Raw genomic sequence first — 18,075 nt, 5'->3', positions numbered from 1 at the left:
GTCTAGTCTATAGTCTAGTCTATTAGTCTATAGTCAGTCTATAGTCTAGTCTATAGTCTAGTCTATAGTCTAGTCTTAGTCTATCTATAGTCTAGTCTATAGTCTAGTCTATAGTCTAGTCTATAGTCTAGTCTATAGTCTAGTCTAGTCTAGTCTAGTCTATAGTCTAGTCTATAGTCTAGTCTATAGTCTAGTCTATAGTCCTAGTCTATAGTCTAGTCTATAGTCTAGTCTATAGTCTAGTCTATAGTCTAGTCTATAGTCTAGTCTATAGTCTAGTCTATAGTCTAGTCTATAGTCTAGTCTATAGTCTAGTCTATAGTCTAGTCTATAGTCTAGTCTATAGTCTAGTCTATAGTCTAGTCTATAGTCTAGTCTATAGTCTAGTCCTATAGTCTAGTCTATAGTCTAGTCTATAGTCTAGTCTATAAGTCTAGTCTATAGTCTAGTCTATAGTCTAGTCTATAGTCTAGTCTATAGTCTAGTCTATAGTCCTAGTCTATAGTCTAGTCTATAGTCTAGTCTATAGTCTAGTCTATAGTCTAGTCTATAGTCTAGTCTATAGTCTAGTCTATAGTCAGTCTATAGTCCTAGTCTATAGTCTAGTCTATAGTCTAGTCTATAGTCTAGTCTATATCTAGTCTAGTCTAGTCTATAGTCTAGTCTAGTCTAGTCTAGTCTATCTAGTCTAGTCTAGTCTATCTAGTCTAGTCTATAGTCTAGTCTATAGTCTAGTCATAGTCTAGTCTATAGTCTAGTCTATAGTCTAGTCTAGTCTAGTCTATAGTCTAGTCTATAGTCTAGTCTATAGTCTAGTCTATAGTCTAGTCTATAGTCTAGTCTATAGTCTAGTCTATAGTCTAGTCTATAGTCTAGTCTATAGTCTAGTCTATAGTCTAGTCTATAGTCTAGTCTTATCTAGTCTATAGTCTAGTCTATAGTCTAGTCTATAGTCTAGTCTATAGTCTAGTCTATAGTCTAGTCTATAGTCTAGTCTATAGTCTAGTCTATAGTCTAGTCTATAGTCTAGTCTATAGTCTAGTCTATAGTCTAGTCTATAGTCTAGTATAGTCTAGTCTATAGTCTAGTCTATAGTCTAGTCTATAGTCTAGTCTATAGTCTAGTCTATAGTCTAGTCTATAGTCTAGTCTATAGTCTAGTCTATAGTCTAGTCTATAGTCTAGTCTATAGTCTAGTCTATAGTCTAGTCTATAGTCTAGTCTATAGTCTAGTCTATAGTCTAGTCTATAGTCCTAGTCTATAGTCTAGTCTATAGTCTAGTCTATAGTCTAGTCTATAGTCTAGTCTATATCGTCTAGTCTAGTCTATAGTCTAGTCTATAGTCTAGTCTATAGTCTAGTCGATAGTCTAGTCCTATAGTCCCTAGCTATAGTCTAGTCTATAGTCTAGTCTATAGTCTAGTCTATAGTCCTAGTCTATAGTCTAGTCAGCGGTTCCCACCATTTTTTACTTCGCGGACCCCTTGAGGAATTTATTTAATTTCACGGACCCCCATACATATTTTGATATCTTATTGTTATAAATAACACTGTGATACAAAAGTGAAGAAAAATAAAATGCAGGCGTTCTCATATACCAATTCTATTTCGTTATAGTCCATAGAGTACGAATATATTTTTAGTTTTCCCCTATCACTTCGTTAACTTACTTTTTAAGAGCAAAAGATGCGAAAAAGAGCCATTTTTGAAGTTTTAAATTTGAAAAATCATAAGTTTAGTAGTTTTCATCCGATTTTCAAATCCGATATTTTTTTTAATGATACAAGTGTCTTTTAATCCAAAAAAAGAAATCCAGAATTTATGGTCAAATGTCTGAGTTACGGTCGTTTAAGTAAAAAAACTCACACTTTTTTAAAAAATTTTCATTTTCATCATGCTCTACTTTGACCATGAGGCAGTGAGTTCATATTTTATTACTTTCCTGAAGAATCACATAAAGGAAGGTTTCTAAAACTTGTTATTTCATAAAAATCTATGAAAAACTGGATGATTTATGCCAATTTTTCTAATAGAATGTTTCTCGAATTTTTGGTTTTCTCCATACAAATTAATTTTTGTATAAAAATGTTTATAAACATTTTTTAAACTTGTTACAAAGAAAACCAGAAACATGAACGTTTTTGTATGGAAAAAATATGCTATATTTTTATAAAACTTAGCACAACTCATAACCTTTTTCATCGATTATCATAAATTGACCATCATTGGAAACCCAACTTAATGTGCCTTTTTTCAAATGTAATAAAAGCTAAAGTTACTGCTTCAAGGCCAACGTAGAGCCGATCCTCCCTAAATGTTGTGGAGAAATTTTGGCACGCATTAAACTTATGTGCATCAATTTTAGTCACTACAGTCATATTTTTAAGCCAGTAATGAGCATTATAGTTATTTGCAGAGAGAGGGGTCCTTATATGCGGGAAGGGTCATTTTTTGGCCGATCCAAAAAAAAATTGGTACAGAGGTTTTGGCTCGTAAGAAACTTAAGTGTGTAGCACTTCATCGCTTTACTCATATTTTTAAGACAGTAATGAGCGTTGAAGCTATTTCCTGAAGTGGACCCAATAGGGGGAGTAGGGCCAATTATGGACCTATCCACATAAAAGTTATTAAAAATATTTTGGCTCGCGAGGAACTTAATTGTGTAAAATGTTATTGCTATATTCGTAATTTTTAGCCAGTAATGAGCGTTAAAGTCATTTTCAGATGGAGGATAGGGTCATTTATGGGACGATCTTAAAACAAAATCGTAGAGCGATTTTGGTTCGTAAGAAACTTACTTATACCGAATTTCATCGCTATACTCGCATTTTTGGACCAGTAATGAGTGTTAAAGTCATTTTCTGAAGGGGACCTTATATGAGGGTAGGGTCAATTATGGACCGATCCTCAAAAAATTTGGTAGAAAGATTTTGGCTCACATGAAACTTATTTATGTAGAATTTCATTGCTATACTTGCATTTTGGGACCAGTAATGAGTGTTAGAGTCATTTTCAGAAGGGGACCGTATATGGGGGTAGGGTCATTTATGGGCCGATCCTAAAAAAAATTGGTTAAAAGGTTTTGGTTCGTAAGAAACTTACTTATACCGAATTTCATCGCTATACTCGAATTTTTAGGCCAGTAATGAGTGTTAAAGTAATTTTCTGAAGGGGACCATATATTAGGGGTAGGGTCATTTATGGGCCGATCCTCAAAAAATTTGGTAGAAAGATTTTGGCTCATATGAAACTTATTTATGTCGAATTTCATCCCTATACTCGTACTTCTGAAGCAGTTATGTCCGTTAAAGCTGTTTTTTGGAGGTCCACTTGTATGGGGGCTATCCGAAAAATTGGACCGATATTGCCTATTTTTAATACCAAACAAACTTTAGCAATAGAGAATATTTATGCAAAATTTCAACTGTCTAGCTCCTCTCGTGTGGTCCCTATCGTGATTTCAACAGACAGATGGACGGACGGACGGACATGGCTAGATCGTCTTAGAATTTAATAAGGACCCGGAATATATATACTTTTATGGGTCTATGGCCAATATTTCGATGTGTTACAAACGGAATGACAAAATCAATATACCCCCCATCTTTTTTGATGGTGGGTATAAAAATTGTGAAAAAAGTGTGAGTTTTTTTTACTTAAATGGCCGTAACCAAGACATTAATCATAAATTTTGGATTTATTTTTTTGGGTTGAAAGACAACACTTGTATCTTTAAAACAAAATATCCAATTTGAAAATCGGTTGCAAACTACCAAACATATATTTTTTTTAAGTTAAAACTTCAAAAATAGCTCTTTTTCACAACTTTTGCTCTTAAAAAGGAACTAAACGAAGTGATCGGGAAAAATTAAAAAATAAATTCCTACTCTATGGACTATAACGAAATGGAATTGGTATATGAGAACCCTTGCATTTTTTTGCTGTATCACTGTGTAATTGTTCGTCCGAAAATTGTCTTAGTCCTGGTCCATAAACCCTATAAAATATTCCCGTACATTGAGAACATTTAGTATTTCGGAGATGTTTTCAATTTCATGGTTTTAAATATAGAATGACTTCTAACATGATGTTTAATTTTATGATCGTGAGAGCTTTCATGTTAATTTCTCGTCAAGGTAGAGAAAAGGTTTCTTTAACAAGTATTGTCGACGTGTGCTTAAAGAGTCATGTTTCTAAATTTTTTTGCGATTGCATAGGAGTGAGCTGAGTATGTAAGCTAAGTTTTCGGGAAAATATGTGAAAGTTAGACTTCTTCGATGTTGTTGCGGAATGCGTTACCCACATAAAATATGACCTGAACTCTTTGCGAATGTACTGTGAATTTGGATCTTAAATTTGAATTTTAAAATACCTACGAATTATTTTACTGCGTGGTTTTGACTATTTACGCAAAACGCTATGAATTTTCTGATGTTGATTTAATAATATTGGACAACAAAATGAAGTTAAAATCTGTGTATCACGTTGGAATAGAATATTTATATTTAAAATTAACTAGATTAACACTTTTGCTTACAATTTAAAAAAATATTATGAAATGTGACCTAACTTCATATTCCGGGATACCAGTATCAGTATTTAATTCTAAGGCAAATCATTATCCGTCTGCTATAAAAACATTTATTTCGATACATATATATTTATAAAAATTACAAATCACGTAATACTTTACTTTATAAAAGTGAAACAATAATTTCAGGATGAAACTGATAAACGACCGAAACAATAAAATTCAAAGAGTCACCAACAAATCTGGGATTATTGAATAAAAATTGTGTATTTTAGTATTTATGAAAAATTTGGAGATATTTTTAATATTTTGTAACATATAGAGAATATTTTTTATGATTTTTTTCGTTCGTCTTCGCGGACCCCCTAGGATTTTGCTACGGACCACTAGGGTCCGCGGACCCCCTTTTGGGAACCGTTGGTCTAGTCTATAGTCTAGTCTATAGTCTAGTCTATAGTCTAGTCTATAGTCTAGTCTATAGTCTAGTCTATAGTCTAGTCTATAGTCTAGTCTATAGTCTAGTCTATAGTCTAGTCTATAGTCTAGTCTATAGTCTAGTCTATAGTCTAGTCTATAGTCTAGTCTATAGTCTAGTCTATAGTCTAGTCTATAGTCTAGTCTATAGTCTAGTCTATAGTCTAGTCTATAGTCTAGTCTATAGTCTAGTCTATAGTCTAGTCTATAGTCTAGTCTATAGTCTAGTCTATAGTCTAGTCTATAGTCTAGTCTATAGTCTAGTCTATAGTCTAGTCTATAGTCTAGTCTATAGTCTAGTCTATAGTCTAGTCTATAGTCTAGTCTATAGTCTAGTCTATAGTCTAGTCTATAGTCTAGTCTATAGTCTAGTCTATAGTCTAGTCTATAGTCTAGTCTATAGTCTAGTCTATAGTCTAGTCTATAGTCTAGTCTATAGTCTAGTCTATAGTCTAGTCTATAGTCTAGTCTATAGTCTAGTCTATAGTCTAGTCTATAGTCTAGTCTATAGTCTAGTCTATAGTCTAGTCTATAGTCTAGTCTATAGTCTAGTCTATAGTCTAGTCTAGTCTAGTCTATAGTCTAGTCTATAGTCTAGTCTATAGTCTAGTCTATAGTCTAGTCTATAGTCTAGTCTATAGTCTAGTCTATAGTCTAGTCTATAGTCTAGTCTATAGTCTAGTCTATAGTCTAGTCTATAGTCTAGTCTATAGTCTAGTCTATAGTCTAGTCTATAGTCTAGTCTATAGTCTAGTCTATAGTCTAGTCTATAGTCTAGTCTATAGTCTAGTCTATAGTCTAGTCTATAGTCTAGTCTATAGTCTAGTCTATAGTCTAGTCTATAGTCTAGTCTATAGTCTAGTCTATAGTCTAGTCTATAGTCTAGTCTATAGTCTAGTCTATAGTCTAGTCTATAGTCTAGTCTATAGTCTAGTCTATAGTCTAGTCTATAGTCTAGTCTATAGTCTAGTCTATAGTCTAGTCTATAGTCTAGTCTATAGTCTAGTCTATAGTCTAGTCTATAGTCTAGTCTATAGTCTAGTCTATAGTCTAGTCTATAGTCTAGTCTATAGTCTAGTCTATAGTCTAGTCTATAGTCTAGTCTATAGTCTAGTCTATAGTCTAGTCTGTAGTCTAGTCTATAGTCTAGTCTATAGTCTAGTCTGTAGTCTAGTCTATAGTCTAGTCTATAGTCTAGTCTATAGTCTTGTCTTGTGACGAAGGGTATAATGAAGTCTAAATGGGTTTAAATTTGCTTTCAGCTTTATGTATGGATTTAATAAATGTATGGAAATAAAGTAGGCTACATTTATTTACATTGTAAGTAAACCTAAAAGTAGGCAATATATTATATTTCTTGTGTTTTTGTATAATTATCAGGAAATCTCAGATTTGTAAGAAAAAACATAACAAGTAAAAATTATATAAAATATTTAAGTAATAATAGCAGTACGTTGTCTAACTAAGATTTAAAACTGTTGCTAAATAATAAGAAAAACAACCAGAGACTTATTAAGAGACATACATAGTTTAAATTGTTAAATTTTGTCAAAATTTAAGCTGCCTTTAAATGAGATTATAGAACTTTAATATAATTTCCCACTTTAGTTTATTTATTTATACCACATAAATGCTTTAATTTATTCTACAGTTAATAGAATTTTTTAATAATTACTTATTTTATATTAAGACTATAATTTTATTACCACACATTTTCTTATAAAATCTTAAAAAGCCAATAAATTTCCTTAAACGAATAAGGATAGTAACAATTAAAATAAAATTTACATTTCTTTAACCGCTTCAAAGATTTTCGAAATTAAATTTTCCTAACTTATTTTTCTATTCGAATAAACTTTCAATTTTCTTTTGGACTCTTGTTGTTTATAGAAAAAATGTTAAGAGATCAGAATAAAATGTTTGCATAAATACAAATTCATCTTATAAAATGAAAGAAAATCTAAACCTCCTACTTAATATTCATTAAATTGTAATGGCCAAAACTAAATAAATAAATTTTTGAAAATTTGTAGCAAAGAATGTGAAATTAATGTTTCTATGACTTGTCGACCAACAAAACCGTAACTAAATGATTTTCAATGCTTAAGATTTACAAATTTAAAATTCTTTAAACGAAATTAAAATTATATAATGTCCTTAACTCCCACTTGTAAAATGTGTTCTAGGTGGTAGTTGTTGGTATTCGAGGTGGTTGTAGTTGTATAAGGGATATTTTATTTAGTTTTGTGTTTGTCCTTTAACTGAGCCGGGCAATTAAGATTTGTATCTAAAATTAAATATTCTTTAAGCAATGATGACAACAGTCTTTAGATAAATTTATATACTTTTGTTGTGTGTGTTTTTTGTATTAGTTGTTTTAGTTGCTGTAGCTTTTGTTATTCCGAAAAACAACTACAACATTTAAGACATTAAAAATTTAGGAAGATTGTTTTTTATTTCTATGCCTGATGTCAAATGGCAAAAATTCTTCTATCAAATTACTGCTTACAAGGTTGAGACAAAAACTACAGTGGTTAGAAAGGACAATATTAGAATTCCAGAAAGAAAATTATGGAAGGAGTTCCTTTTAATTTCAGTAAAAAGTGAGCTTTTATGAAAGAAGTAAAAAGTTTTTTTGTGTCATTTTGATTTCGTTTTTTGTAAATCAGCTTTTTGTGTAAAAAGTGTAAAAATTTACTTTTTGCGTAAAATGAGACTTTTTGTATAAAAAGTGGCTTTTTGTGTAAAAAGTGATCTTTTGTGTAAAAAGTGATCTTTTGTTTAAAAAGTGACTTTCTATGTAAAATATGACTTTTTGTGTTAAATGTTACCCTTTGTTTAAAAAGTACCCTTTGTTTAAAAAGTACTTTTTGTGTAAAAAGTGACTTATTGTGTAAAAAGTGACGTTTTGTGTAAAAAGTTACTTTTTGTGTAAAAAGTGACTTTTTGTGTAAAAAGTGACTTTCTGTGTAAAAAGTGACTTTCTGTGTAAAATGTGACTTTTTGTGTAAAAGTGACTTTTTGTGTAAAAAGTGACTTTTTGTGTAAAAAGTGTCTTGTTGTGTTAAATGTGACCATTTGTTTAAAAAGTACCTTTTGTGTAAAAAGTGACTTATTGTGTAAAAAGTGACTTTTGTGTAAAATGTGACTTTTTGTGTAAAAAGGACTTTTTGTGTAAAATGTAATTTTTTGTGTAAAAAGTGACTTTTTGGGTAAAAGGTGAAGTTTTTGTTTAAAAAATGACTTTTTGTGTAAGAAGTTACTTTCTGTGTAAAAAGTGACTTTCTGTGTAAAGTGTGACTTTCTGTGTAAAATGTTACTTTTTGTGTTAAAAGTGACTTTTAAAGTAAAACGTAAATTTTTGCGTATAAAGTGACATTTTGTGTAAAATTACTTTTTATGTAAAAGTGACATTTTGTGTAATAATTGACTTCTTAAGTAAAAAGTGAATTTTTGTGTATAAAAAAATTGTGAAAAAAGAACTTCTTGTGTAAAAAGTGATTTCTTGGGTAAAAGTACCTTTTGTGTAAAAAGTACCTTCCGTGCAAAATGTGACTTTTTGTGTAAAGAGTGAGTTTTTGTGCAAAAATTACTTCTTGTGTCCAAAGTCACTACTGGTGTAAAATAGTATTTTTGTGTAAAAAGTGATCTTTTATGTAAAAACTGACTTCTTGTGTAAAAGTTGCATTTTGTGTGTAAAAAGTAACTTTTTTGTTATAGGACTTTTGAAGTGGAAATTTTTGTTTAAAAATGGATTTTTTAAATGTATCTTTTCAAAAGCTACTTTCTGTCTAAACAGGAACTTTTATTTTAAAAAATCCAATTCCTAACCACAGTACTATTTAAATAGTACTACTACAAAGTAGTAAATATTTAGCAGTAATTCTCAAGAGTCATATTGTATGGTTTGATCACATTTTCTCAACTAACAATTTATAACACTTACACAACCACAAATATGTTTGCAACAAATAAAGTCTTTTTTTACACAAATTATTATAATTTTTTACACGAGAACCATCTTTTACACAAAAAATCACTTTCAACACAGGAAATCGTTTTTTAGGCAAAAATTACCTTTTAACACAGAAAGATGATATTTACACAAAAAATCAATTTTTACACCATAAATTACTTAAATTTTTTACAAAGAATTCGCTTTTTACACAAAAAGTCACTTTTAACACAGAAAGTCCATTTTAGCACAAAAAGCCATTTTCAATAAAAAAGTCTCTTTCAACACAAAAAGTCCCTTTTTACACGTAAGGTCCGTTATTTACACAAAAAGTTACTTTTTAATCAAAAAGTATATTTTTTCATATAGAGTGAAAAATATTACTTTTACCCATTAAACGTGAACTATGACCTTTTTCATAAAAGTTCACTTTTTAAACAAGAAATCACTTTTAACACAAAAAGTCCTTTTTAACATAAAAAGCCCCTTTCAGCACGAAAGTACCTTTTAAACCAAAATGACCCGTTTAACACAAAAAGTACTGTTTATCAAATCAAGTCCTTTTTTTACACAAAAAGTCACTTTTTTAACAAAATGTAAATTTTCAAGCATAAAGTCACTTTTCACACAAAAAGTCTTTTCCAAAAAGGTCCCAGTTTTGATCTCTACGCATTAAACTTAATAGGGGTAGATGATAATGTCTAACTAATGTCTACTTTTAGGCTTATAATCGTTTTAAACTAAAACGTGTATATTTTAAAAATGGGTGTTTGAGTTTGAAAAAACATATTTATTATAAAATAAAATACATATCTACCAACCTTCATACATAACTCAGAAACAATATAACCTTTGGTTTTTGCCGCCGGTTGTGATTACATCTTTCAACCTTATAATCCTTATGTAATTGTTTCGACAAAATGCCTTGCAGGTTTAGCACAACGTTTCCAAAAAAAAAACATCCTTCTTTTTAGACTTATAGTTCAGCTAAACATTTAAAACAAAGATTATATCTTGTCAAGACAAGTATCATTGCTTTTTCACATTTCAAAAAAGGTAATGGATAAATGTTTTGTTTGTGAAAGAATGTAATTTTCTTTCTTACAAAACCACAGGATATTTGGTTATATACAAGATTTTCTTTGTTTTCTTTATTACATTCCCTACTAAAAATTATTTTCATTCAACAATAATTCAATGTTTTGTTACATTTTATCAAGATTATTTGGTAGTGATGTGTTTATATGTTAAGGCTCCAGCTTGTTTGTTTAATTACCAAAAGAAAATTAATAGATACTCGTATATTTATCTCAAATTGCGGTCATAATGATGTCATTAGATAAAAATGTTGCAAGGCTATTAATAAAATATAATGAATTTTTTTTCTATAAAAATAAGAAAAATAAAGGAGCAATTTTTCTTGAAGATGGTAATAATTAACACAAAATGTATATAATATATTTTACATGATTGCATTTCATATAGGAATGTATTTTACAAATCACGTCTTTATTTTTTTAATTTTGTGTTGACCAGAGTCAAAGTAGAAAAATCAAACATTGTAAGTAGATGACTACTACTTTTAAAAACAAATCCTTTAGAAATAAACGTTATCTGTATTATGTCAGACACATACCATTGTGGGTCACTCTTTATAGATGTTATTTTTAATATTTTTTCTACTATTAATTTGTTAATAAAAGTATTTTTAATTCATTTTTTTAAAAGTAAGCATTAGTTCAAAGCATAACTAAGTAGTCTATTGAGCTAATTACCACAACAAAAATTTACTATTTTTCTAAAGAAAGCTTTAGTACTTTCCACAAAGTTAACTTAAAACAAATTATAAAAAAATCTCATCTTAAGCTACAGCAACCACAAATGGCAAATATTATTATTTGTACATTTAAGTTTAATTATAAAAATTCTTTGAAATAAACAGTCTACTGCCTCTTAGAGTAAAAATTAGCATTGAAATTTATTTATATACATAAATACAGATTCAAGTGCTGTGTTTCTGAAAATGTGGCCCTGAACTAGAAAATTATATTTAACTGAAAATGTATATTCTTTAGAATTTGAAAAGAAACGTACAACTAAATTTTGAAAAAAATGTTCAATTTAAATAAGTTTAGAAAATAGCAATGTCAATGTCACTGTTTGTGTAAAATGGGACTTTTTCGTTAGTTGCTTAGTTAGTTAGTTAGGTAGTTAGGTAGTAGTTAGTTAGTTAGGTAGTTAGTTAGTTAGTTAGTTAGTTAGTTAGTTAGTAGTTAGTTAGTTAGTAGTTAGTTAGTAGTTAGTTAGTAGTTAGTTAGTTAGTTAGTTAGTTAGTTAGTTAGTAGTTTAGTTAGTTAGTTAGTTAGTTAGTTAGTTAGTTAGTTAGTTAGTTAGTTAGTTAGTTAGTTAGTTAGTTAGTTAGTTAGTTAGTTAGTTAGTTAGTTAGTTAGTAGTTAGTTAGTTAGTTAGTTAGTTAGTTAGTTAGTTAGTTAGTTAGTTAGTTAGTTAGTTAGTTAGTTAGTTAGTTAGTTAGTTAGTTAGTTAGTTAGTAGTTAGTTAGTAGTTAGTTAGTTAGTTAGTTAGTTAGTTAGTTAGTTAGTTAGTTAGTTAGTTAGTTAGTTAGTTAGTTAGTTAGTTAGTTAGTAGTTAGTTAGTTAGTTAGTTAGTTAGTTAGTTAGTTAGTTAGTTAGTTAGTTAGTTAGTTAGTTAGTAGTTAGTTAGTTAGTTAGTTAGTTAGTTAGTTAGTTAGTTAGTTAGTTAGTTAGTTAGTTAGTTAGTTAGTTAGTAGTTAGTTAGTTAGTTAGTTAGTTAGTTAGTTAGTTAGTTAGTTAGTTAGTTAGTTAGTTAGTTAGTTAGTTAGTTAGTTAGTTAGTTAGTTAGTTAGTTAGTTAGTTAGTTAGTTAGTTAGTTAGTTAGTTAGTTAGTTAGTTAGTTAGTTAGTAGTTAGTTAGTAGTTAGTTAGTTAGTTAGTTAGTTAGTTAGTTAGTTAGTTAGTTAGTTAGTTAGTTAGTTAGTTAGTTAGTTAGTTAGTTAGTTAGTTAGTTAGTTAGTTAGTTAGTAGTTAGTTAGTTAGTTAGTTAGTTAGTTAGTTAGTTAGTTAGTTAGTTAGTTAGTTAGTTAGTTAGTTAGTTAGTTAGTTAGTTAGTTAGTTAGTTAGTTAGTTAGTTAGTTAGTTAGTTAGTTAGTTAGTTAGTAGTTAGTTAGTTAGTTAGTTAGTTAGTTAGTTAGTTAGTTAGTTAGTTAGTTAGTTAGTTAGTTAGTTAGTTAGTTAGTTAGTTAGTTAGTTAGTTAGTAGTTAGTTAGTTAGTTAGTTAGTTAGTTAGTTAGTTAGTTAGTTAGTTAGTTAGTTAGTTAGTTAGTTAGTTAGTTAGTTAGTTAGTTAGTTAGTTAGTTAGTTAGTTAGTTAGTTAGTTAGTTAGTTAGTTAGTTAGTAGTAGTAGTTAGTTAGTTAGTTAGTTAGTTAGTTAGTTAGTTAGTTAGTTAGTTAGTTAGTTAGTTAGTTAGTTAGTTAGTTAGTTAGTAGTTAGTTAGTTAGTTAGTTAGTTAGTTAGTTAGTTAGTAGTTAGTTAGTTAGTTAGTTAGTTAGTTAGTTAGTTAGTTAGTTAGTTAGTTAGTTAGTTAGTTAGTTAGTTAGTTAGTAGTTAGTTAGTTAGTTAGTTAGTTAGTTAGTTAGTTAGTTAGTTAGTTAGTTAGTTAGTTAGTTAGTTAGTTAGTTAGTTAGTTAGTTTCTTAGTTTGAAAGGAGGATGTCTATACATCTAATCCGAAGAAATACACCAAGGCCTCTTTCAGGCCTGTAGTGCGCTTGTGTAAAAATTACCTTTTTGTTTTAAAGTGGCTTTTTGTGTAAAGATGACTTTTTGGGTGAAAAGTTTCTTTTTGTGTAAAAATTACTTTTGGTGCAATAGTTAGATTTTGTGTAAAAGTGACTTATTGGGATAAATTGCAACAAGTGACAAGTTGACAACGTTGCGTTGTCAACATTACATAGTGTTGTCGTACGTATGTATCTATATACTTTGGCAAAAGATGTTATTGAAAAATTATAAACTCTTTGGTGTCAATTTGGTACCAGGCGAGTATATTTCCTTTTCCCTCTATGTACCAAAACTAAGACTTGTCGTTTATAACAAGGTCGTTCGTACCAATCCAACGGTAGTACATTTTATTCTTTCAAAAATTTAACCATGATTAAGGTAAAATTTTCGCTTAAAAATACAACTTTTTTTAAAGTACTTTAACAACCTTCCTACAAACTATTTCGCAAAGTAAACAAAGTGTAAAAATTAAATGTCTTGTAAAGTCTATAAAACGAAAGACATTTAAATGGAATGCTTTTAATTACAAGACATTTGAAAAATGGATAAAACGAAAGAAGTTAAAGCTGGAGCAGCAGAAATTAAATGATTATAAATGAAAAAGAAAAAAATGAAAGACATAGAATGAATGACGTCTATAAGTAGTAGTTGTTAATGAATTTGAATTATTTTAATATTGCCATTTATTGCAAAAAATAAATTGCAGTTGGTGGGCGAAAAAAAATAGTTAACTGCCAATGACTAGTATTAGAAGAACGCTGTCTTATTGGCACATTATAGCTTTAAGCGTTTAGCTTTAATTATGGCTAATTAACAACATCTATTGCAAATGAGGTAATACTATAAGGCGTTTAAATGAAAAATCAATAGAAAAAATGCTAAAATAAGAAATAAGAAAATAATTAGACGACTAAATATCATTAATAAGATATCAAAAGGTAATTGAAGTTTAAAAATATTTGAATTTGAAATGAATATTAAATAACTAAAATTAATCTTTTATTGTGCTTTGTATGGAAAATATTTTTTTTTTTGTGAATTTAATGTATTTCTTTTTTTCTATAATTACAGTTTCAACAGCAGGACCTCATGAAAAACGTTTACTACATGCTCTTTTAGATAATTACAACAGTTTAGAGCGACCCGTTGTTAATGAATCCGATCCACTGCAATTAAGTTTCGGTCTAACTTTAATGCAGATAATTGATGTGGTAAGTTCTTGTTTTTTTTATAAATTTCTCTTTTTATATGTATGTTAATTATTTTTCTATTTTTTTACCAATTTGTTGCTTTGTTAGTTGCAACAATTATCTCTTTTTGTATTTATTGCATTGAGGTGGTGTACTTTTTTTTCTCATTATGATCTTGTATTACGACGACAATTTCTTTTGTTGTCTGTTTGTTTAAACAATTTGCCACACATTAAAGTAGACATAATGACATGCTTGTAGTTTTTTTTAATTTTCTTGTCTTTGATAAAATGGACAATGAAGAAGTAGGAGGAAGAGAGTGGAAAAAATGTCGTCAAATGGAAAAAATTCTTTTTTTAACCAGCATTTTATACTTAGATGCTATCTGCTTTTTACACTATTCCTTTCTATGCTGATTAAATGTATAGTTTGAGTGTGTATCATGAAGAAAATTACACATGAAGTAATTAACTAATTGTCAATTTAAAACTACTTACACACATATAAACACAACAAATTCAAAGGATACACATTTTAAGGAGGTATACTTATACACCCCCCCACTGTGCAAGTATACTAATAGTAGTTTCTTTGTATAAGCAGATGTTAAAACGTATGGACATATATGTCTACTTGTAGTATTTGTATGTAGTGATATCTCAAAGAGAAAAACACTAACAAAATCCTTTGTAAACATTAAACTAAAAGGCACATATAAGTGTTTTTGCGATTGTTTTAAGAACTAATTTAGATCCTTTAAAATGTACAAGGTCATTTATTTAACAAATGAATTTCTGCAAGTGACAATTTTTATACTGAAGTTCTTAGGCATCTTCTGACTTATAAAAAATATGTTAATAATTAATATTTTAGATACAAAGAGAATCATTATTAAAGAAACTTTAAAATAATAAGAATTAAGAAACTGTAGACGAATCCTTAGGTCTTATTGTTTTGTAGAAAAATTTTCAGAAGGACTTTTATTACGTGGGCTTAGGTTAAATTACAACTTTCAACTTTTTAGGCAATAGCCCCAAAGGTAAATTTTTATCAATTAAATGAACCTTAATTTTGATTTTGCTTGCCTCCTTTAGGTTAGTGGTAGTGTTCTAGTCTGTTAGACCTGAAGTGGTTGTTAAGATTCCCACCAGTTCTAGAAACTTATTTTACTGAAATGTGTTCATTTTCAACGCATGTATATAACCAAAATTAGGCCCTATCACAACGTGGTAGTAACGAAAACCTTTTTCTGGGGTCATTTTGAGGAAAAACCTTCCGCGGTAAATCGATTTCTAAATCATTCAGGAACATATTTACCTGAATTTTTAAATGTATAGTCTACAAAATTAGGTACTAAATTTATAATATAAACCGCAGCCCATATCATTGCCCTTTTTCCGTGTTTGTATCAATTATTGCCGGAAAAAGGGATATATGTACTTTTTCAACGTACTTTTTATACTCTATGTGGAATAGAGTAAATTGGCTCTATTTTTAAAAAATGTATAAAACTTACAACTCTAATGTATACTTTCTACTTCAAAGTAAGTTACTGTTTCATTTCGTCCTCTTTGCGAACAAAAACAAATTGTACTATTTTGCTTAAATAACAAAACAATTTTTGTTTAAAAAAAATTATCAAATCTATAGTTCTACTTTTTTCTAAAAGCACCATAAATAAAGCTTATCTTCTCTATCATTAAGGTACATATTCTGATCATATTCAATGATTCAAGTACTTTTTGAAAAATGAAAAAATATAACCATAAAGGGACTCCAAAAAGTGATTATTTTCCCAGGTTCGTATTTTGCAAAATTTTCGGAATTTTGATTTAATCTCAGAGGGAAAGTTGTAGCTTTTGTCATAAAGAACAAATTTTGAACATATAAAATATAAAAAAAAGTTCCTCTTCAAGATAATAATCGGAAAAATTTCAAGTGCTCTAAATTAAGCGTATACTTAGTATTTGTAATATCAATAAATCATTAACACGTATACGTACAATTGTCGTTAATAAACGAAGATCAGTTTCATAATGTTATAATTTCTCCTCTTCCTTTTTGCAAACAAAAAAGTATCAAATCTATAGTTTAAAAGTATAAATTCTATAGTTCTGATTTTTTCTAAAACTACTATAAATAAAACTTATATTCTCCATCATTAAGGTATATATTCTGCATCGAAAACGATTTTGTGCACAATTTTCTATTTCTCTACAATATTCTGAAGCATCTGCAATGCTTCAAGTACTTTTTGTGTTTAAAAGGTACCATAACACAGTGAAAAATAAAAAAATATAACCATAAAGGGACTCCAAAAAGTGATTATTTTCTCAGGTTCATATTCTGCAAATTTTTCGGAATTTTGATTTGCTCTCAGTAGTAAGCTCTTGTCATAAAGAACAAATCTTCTACATCAGTAATGTATATAATCTGCATCGAAAACGATTTTGTGCATAATTTTCTACTTCTGTACAATATTTTGAAGCATCTGCAATGATTCAAGTACTTTTTGTGTTTAAAAGGTACCATAACACAAAAACTGATTATTTTCCAAGGTTCATATTTTGCAAAATTTTCGGAATTTTGATTTACGCTCAGAGGTAAAGTTAAAGCTCTTGTCATAAAGAACAAATTTTGAACATATAAAATAGTAAAAAATTCCTCTTCAAGATAATAATCGCAAAAATTTCAAGTGCTTGTCTAAATTAGACGTATACTTAATATTTGTAATAACAATAAATCATTAACACGTATACGTATAGATGTCGTTAATAAACGATGTGCAGTTTCATTATGTTAAACTTTCCACTTGAAATGGAAAAAAGATGATGAATTTTTGTTTTTTATGACATAATCTGCAATTTTACCTCTGATAGTAAATTCCGAACGGTTTGAAAGATGAGACTATGAGAAAATTATCACTTTTTTGCCAAAATGACACCGAGACCCAAATCTTCGTTGTTTACCGTTCCTCTTATAAAATATTAAATTTGTGAAATAAGAAAGGTAATTTAACAACACTCATTTCCAATATACATATGTATGTATGTATGTATATACATACACCTCATGATACTTACTTTCTATATATTTCAACAAATTCGAAAAATTGTAATCTACATTTTAGTAAAATAGGATAAACGAATTTGAGATTTGATAATAGTCATAAGATTTAAAATAGACAAAAAAACCAACAAAATTATAAAAAAAAAATTAAATCTAAATAATCCTTTAAAATACAATAAGCTATCCCTAGAAAGCAGCAAAGGTGATGTGTTGGTACATGATTTGATTTTCATTTTCACAAATACACGTAAGAAACCATTTTCCACTTAAATGATGATTTAAGATAATAATATAAGATAAGAGTTGCTAGTCAAGAGGCTCTTTAAACAGAATAATATAAAATTTAACTATTTTTTTGGAAAATAATACGGTATTATCTAAGAACAAATTGTGTTGATAACAAATACTCAAAGCTCTCATACATTAGACCCTTAGGCCCAACAAACACTCACATGCATGGCATTTATATAAAAGAGCTTCAAAGTAAAGCAGGACCTGTGGCAATATAGAGGGATAAATATATTCTAACTTACAAACCAACTTGTATTATAAAGAGATACCATTGTGCATGTGTAAAATATATATATACAACAAGGATAAGAGTTGTTGTGTGAGTGACTTGACATTACAGGTGAAATGTAAAGCTAGCGGAAATAATAAACCAACAAAATATGTATAATATAGCAACAAAAATAACAACAACAACAGCAAAAAATTCATCATGATAACACTAAGATGAAGGATAAAAAGGTTAAGGAGACTACAACCTCTTACTTAAGACAAAATCTCCTCTCCCCTGCCGCAACAACTGATTCTCATATTTGAAATGAAAGTTGGGTGAAAAAATCACCTCATATGAGTGCTAACATTAAAGCGGAAAGGAAAAAGGATATAACTAAGGATATGCCAGGATCTACTGGCTTTATTGTGTAGACAATTTATTTATATAAAATATATATTTGGTTGCGTGTAAAATTTAAGTAAAAAATGTAATATTTCTGTTGTTAAATACATTGCTGAACATGATAACAATGAAGACG

General features: G+C 28.9%; 1 protein-coding gene across 1 annotated transcript in view; it reads left to right on the top strand.

The window, feature by feature from the left end:
* Nucleotides 1-13,834: 13,834 nt before the first annotated feature.
* The window catches only part of LOC119606049 (neuronal acetylcholine receptor subunit alpha-7), a 165,366-nt gene continuing 161,125 nt past the window's right edge, over nt 13,835-18,075 (top strand). The window contains exon 1 of the mRNA XM_037959422.1: nt 13,835-13,987. Coding sequence (XP_037815350.1) covers nt 13,970-13,987 — 18 coding nt within the window. The 5' untranslated portion in view covers nt 13,835-13,969. The remainder of the gene's footprint in view (nt 13,988-18,075) is intronic.

Source organism: Lucilia sericata, unplaced genomic scaffold (genome assembly GCF_015586225.1).
Source record: "Lucilia sericata isolate MDLA Ls3-8-SP2 unplaced genomic scaffold, ASM1558622v1 Contig000548F_arrow, whole genome shotgun sequence".
Taxonomy (NCBI): Eukaryota; Metazoa; Arthropoda; class Insecta; order Diptera; family Calliphoridae; genus Lucilia; species Lucilia sericata.
This window is presented reverse-complemented; position numbering and strand designations above follow the sequence as displayed.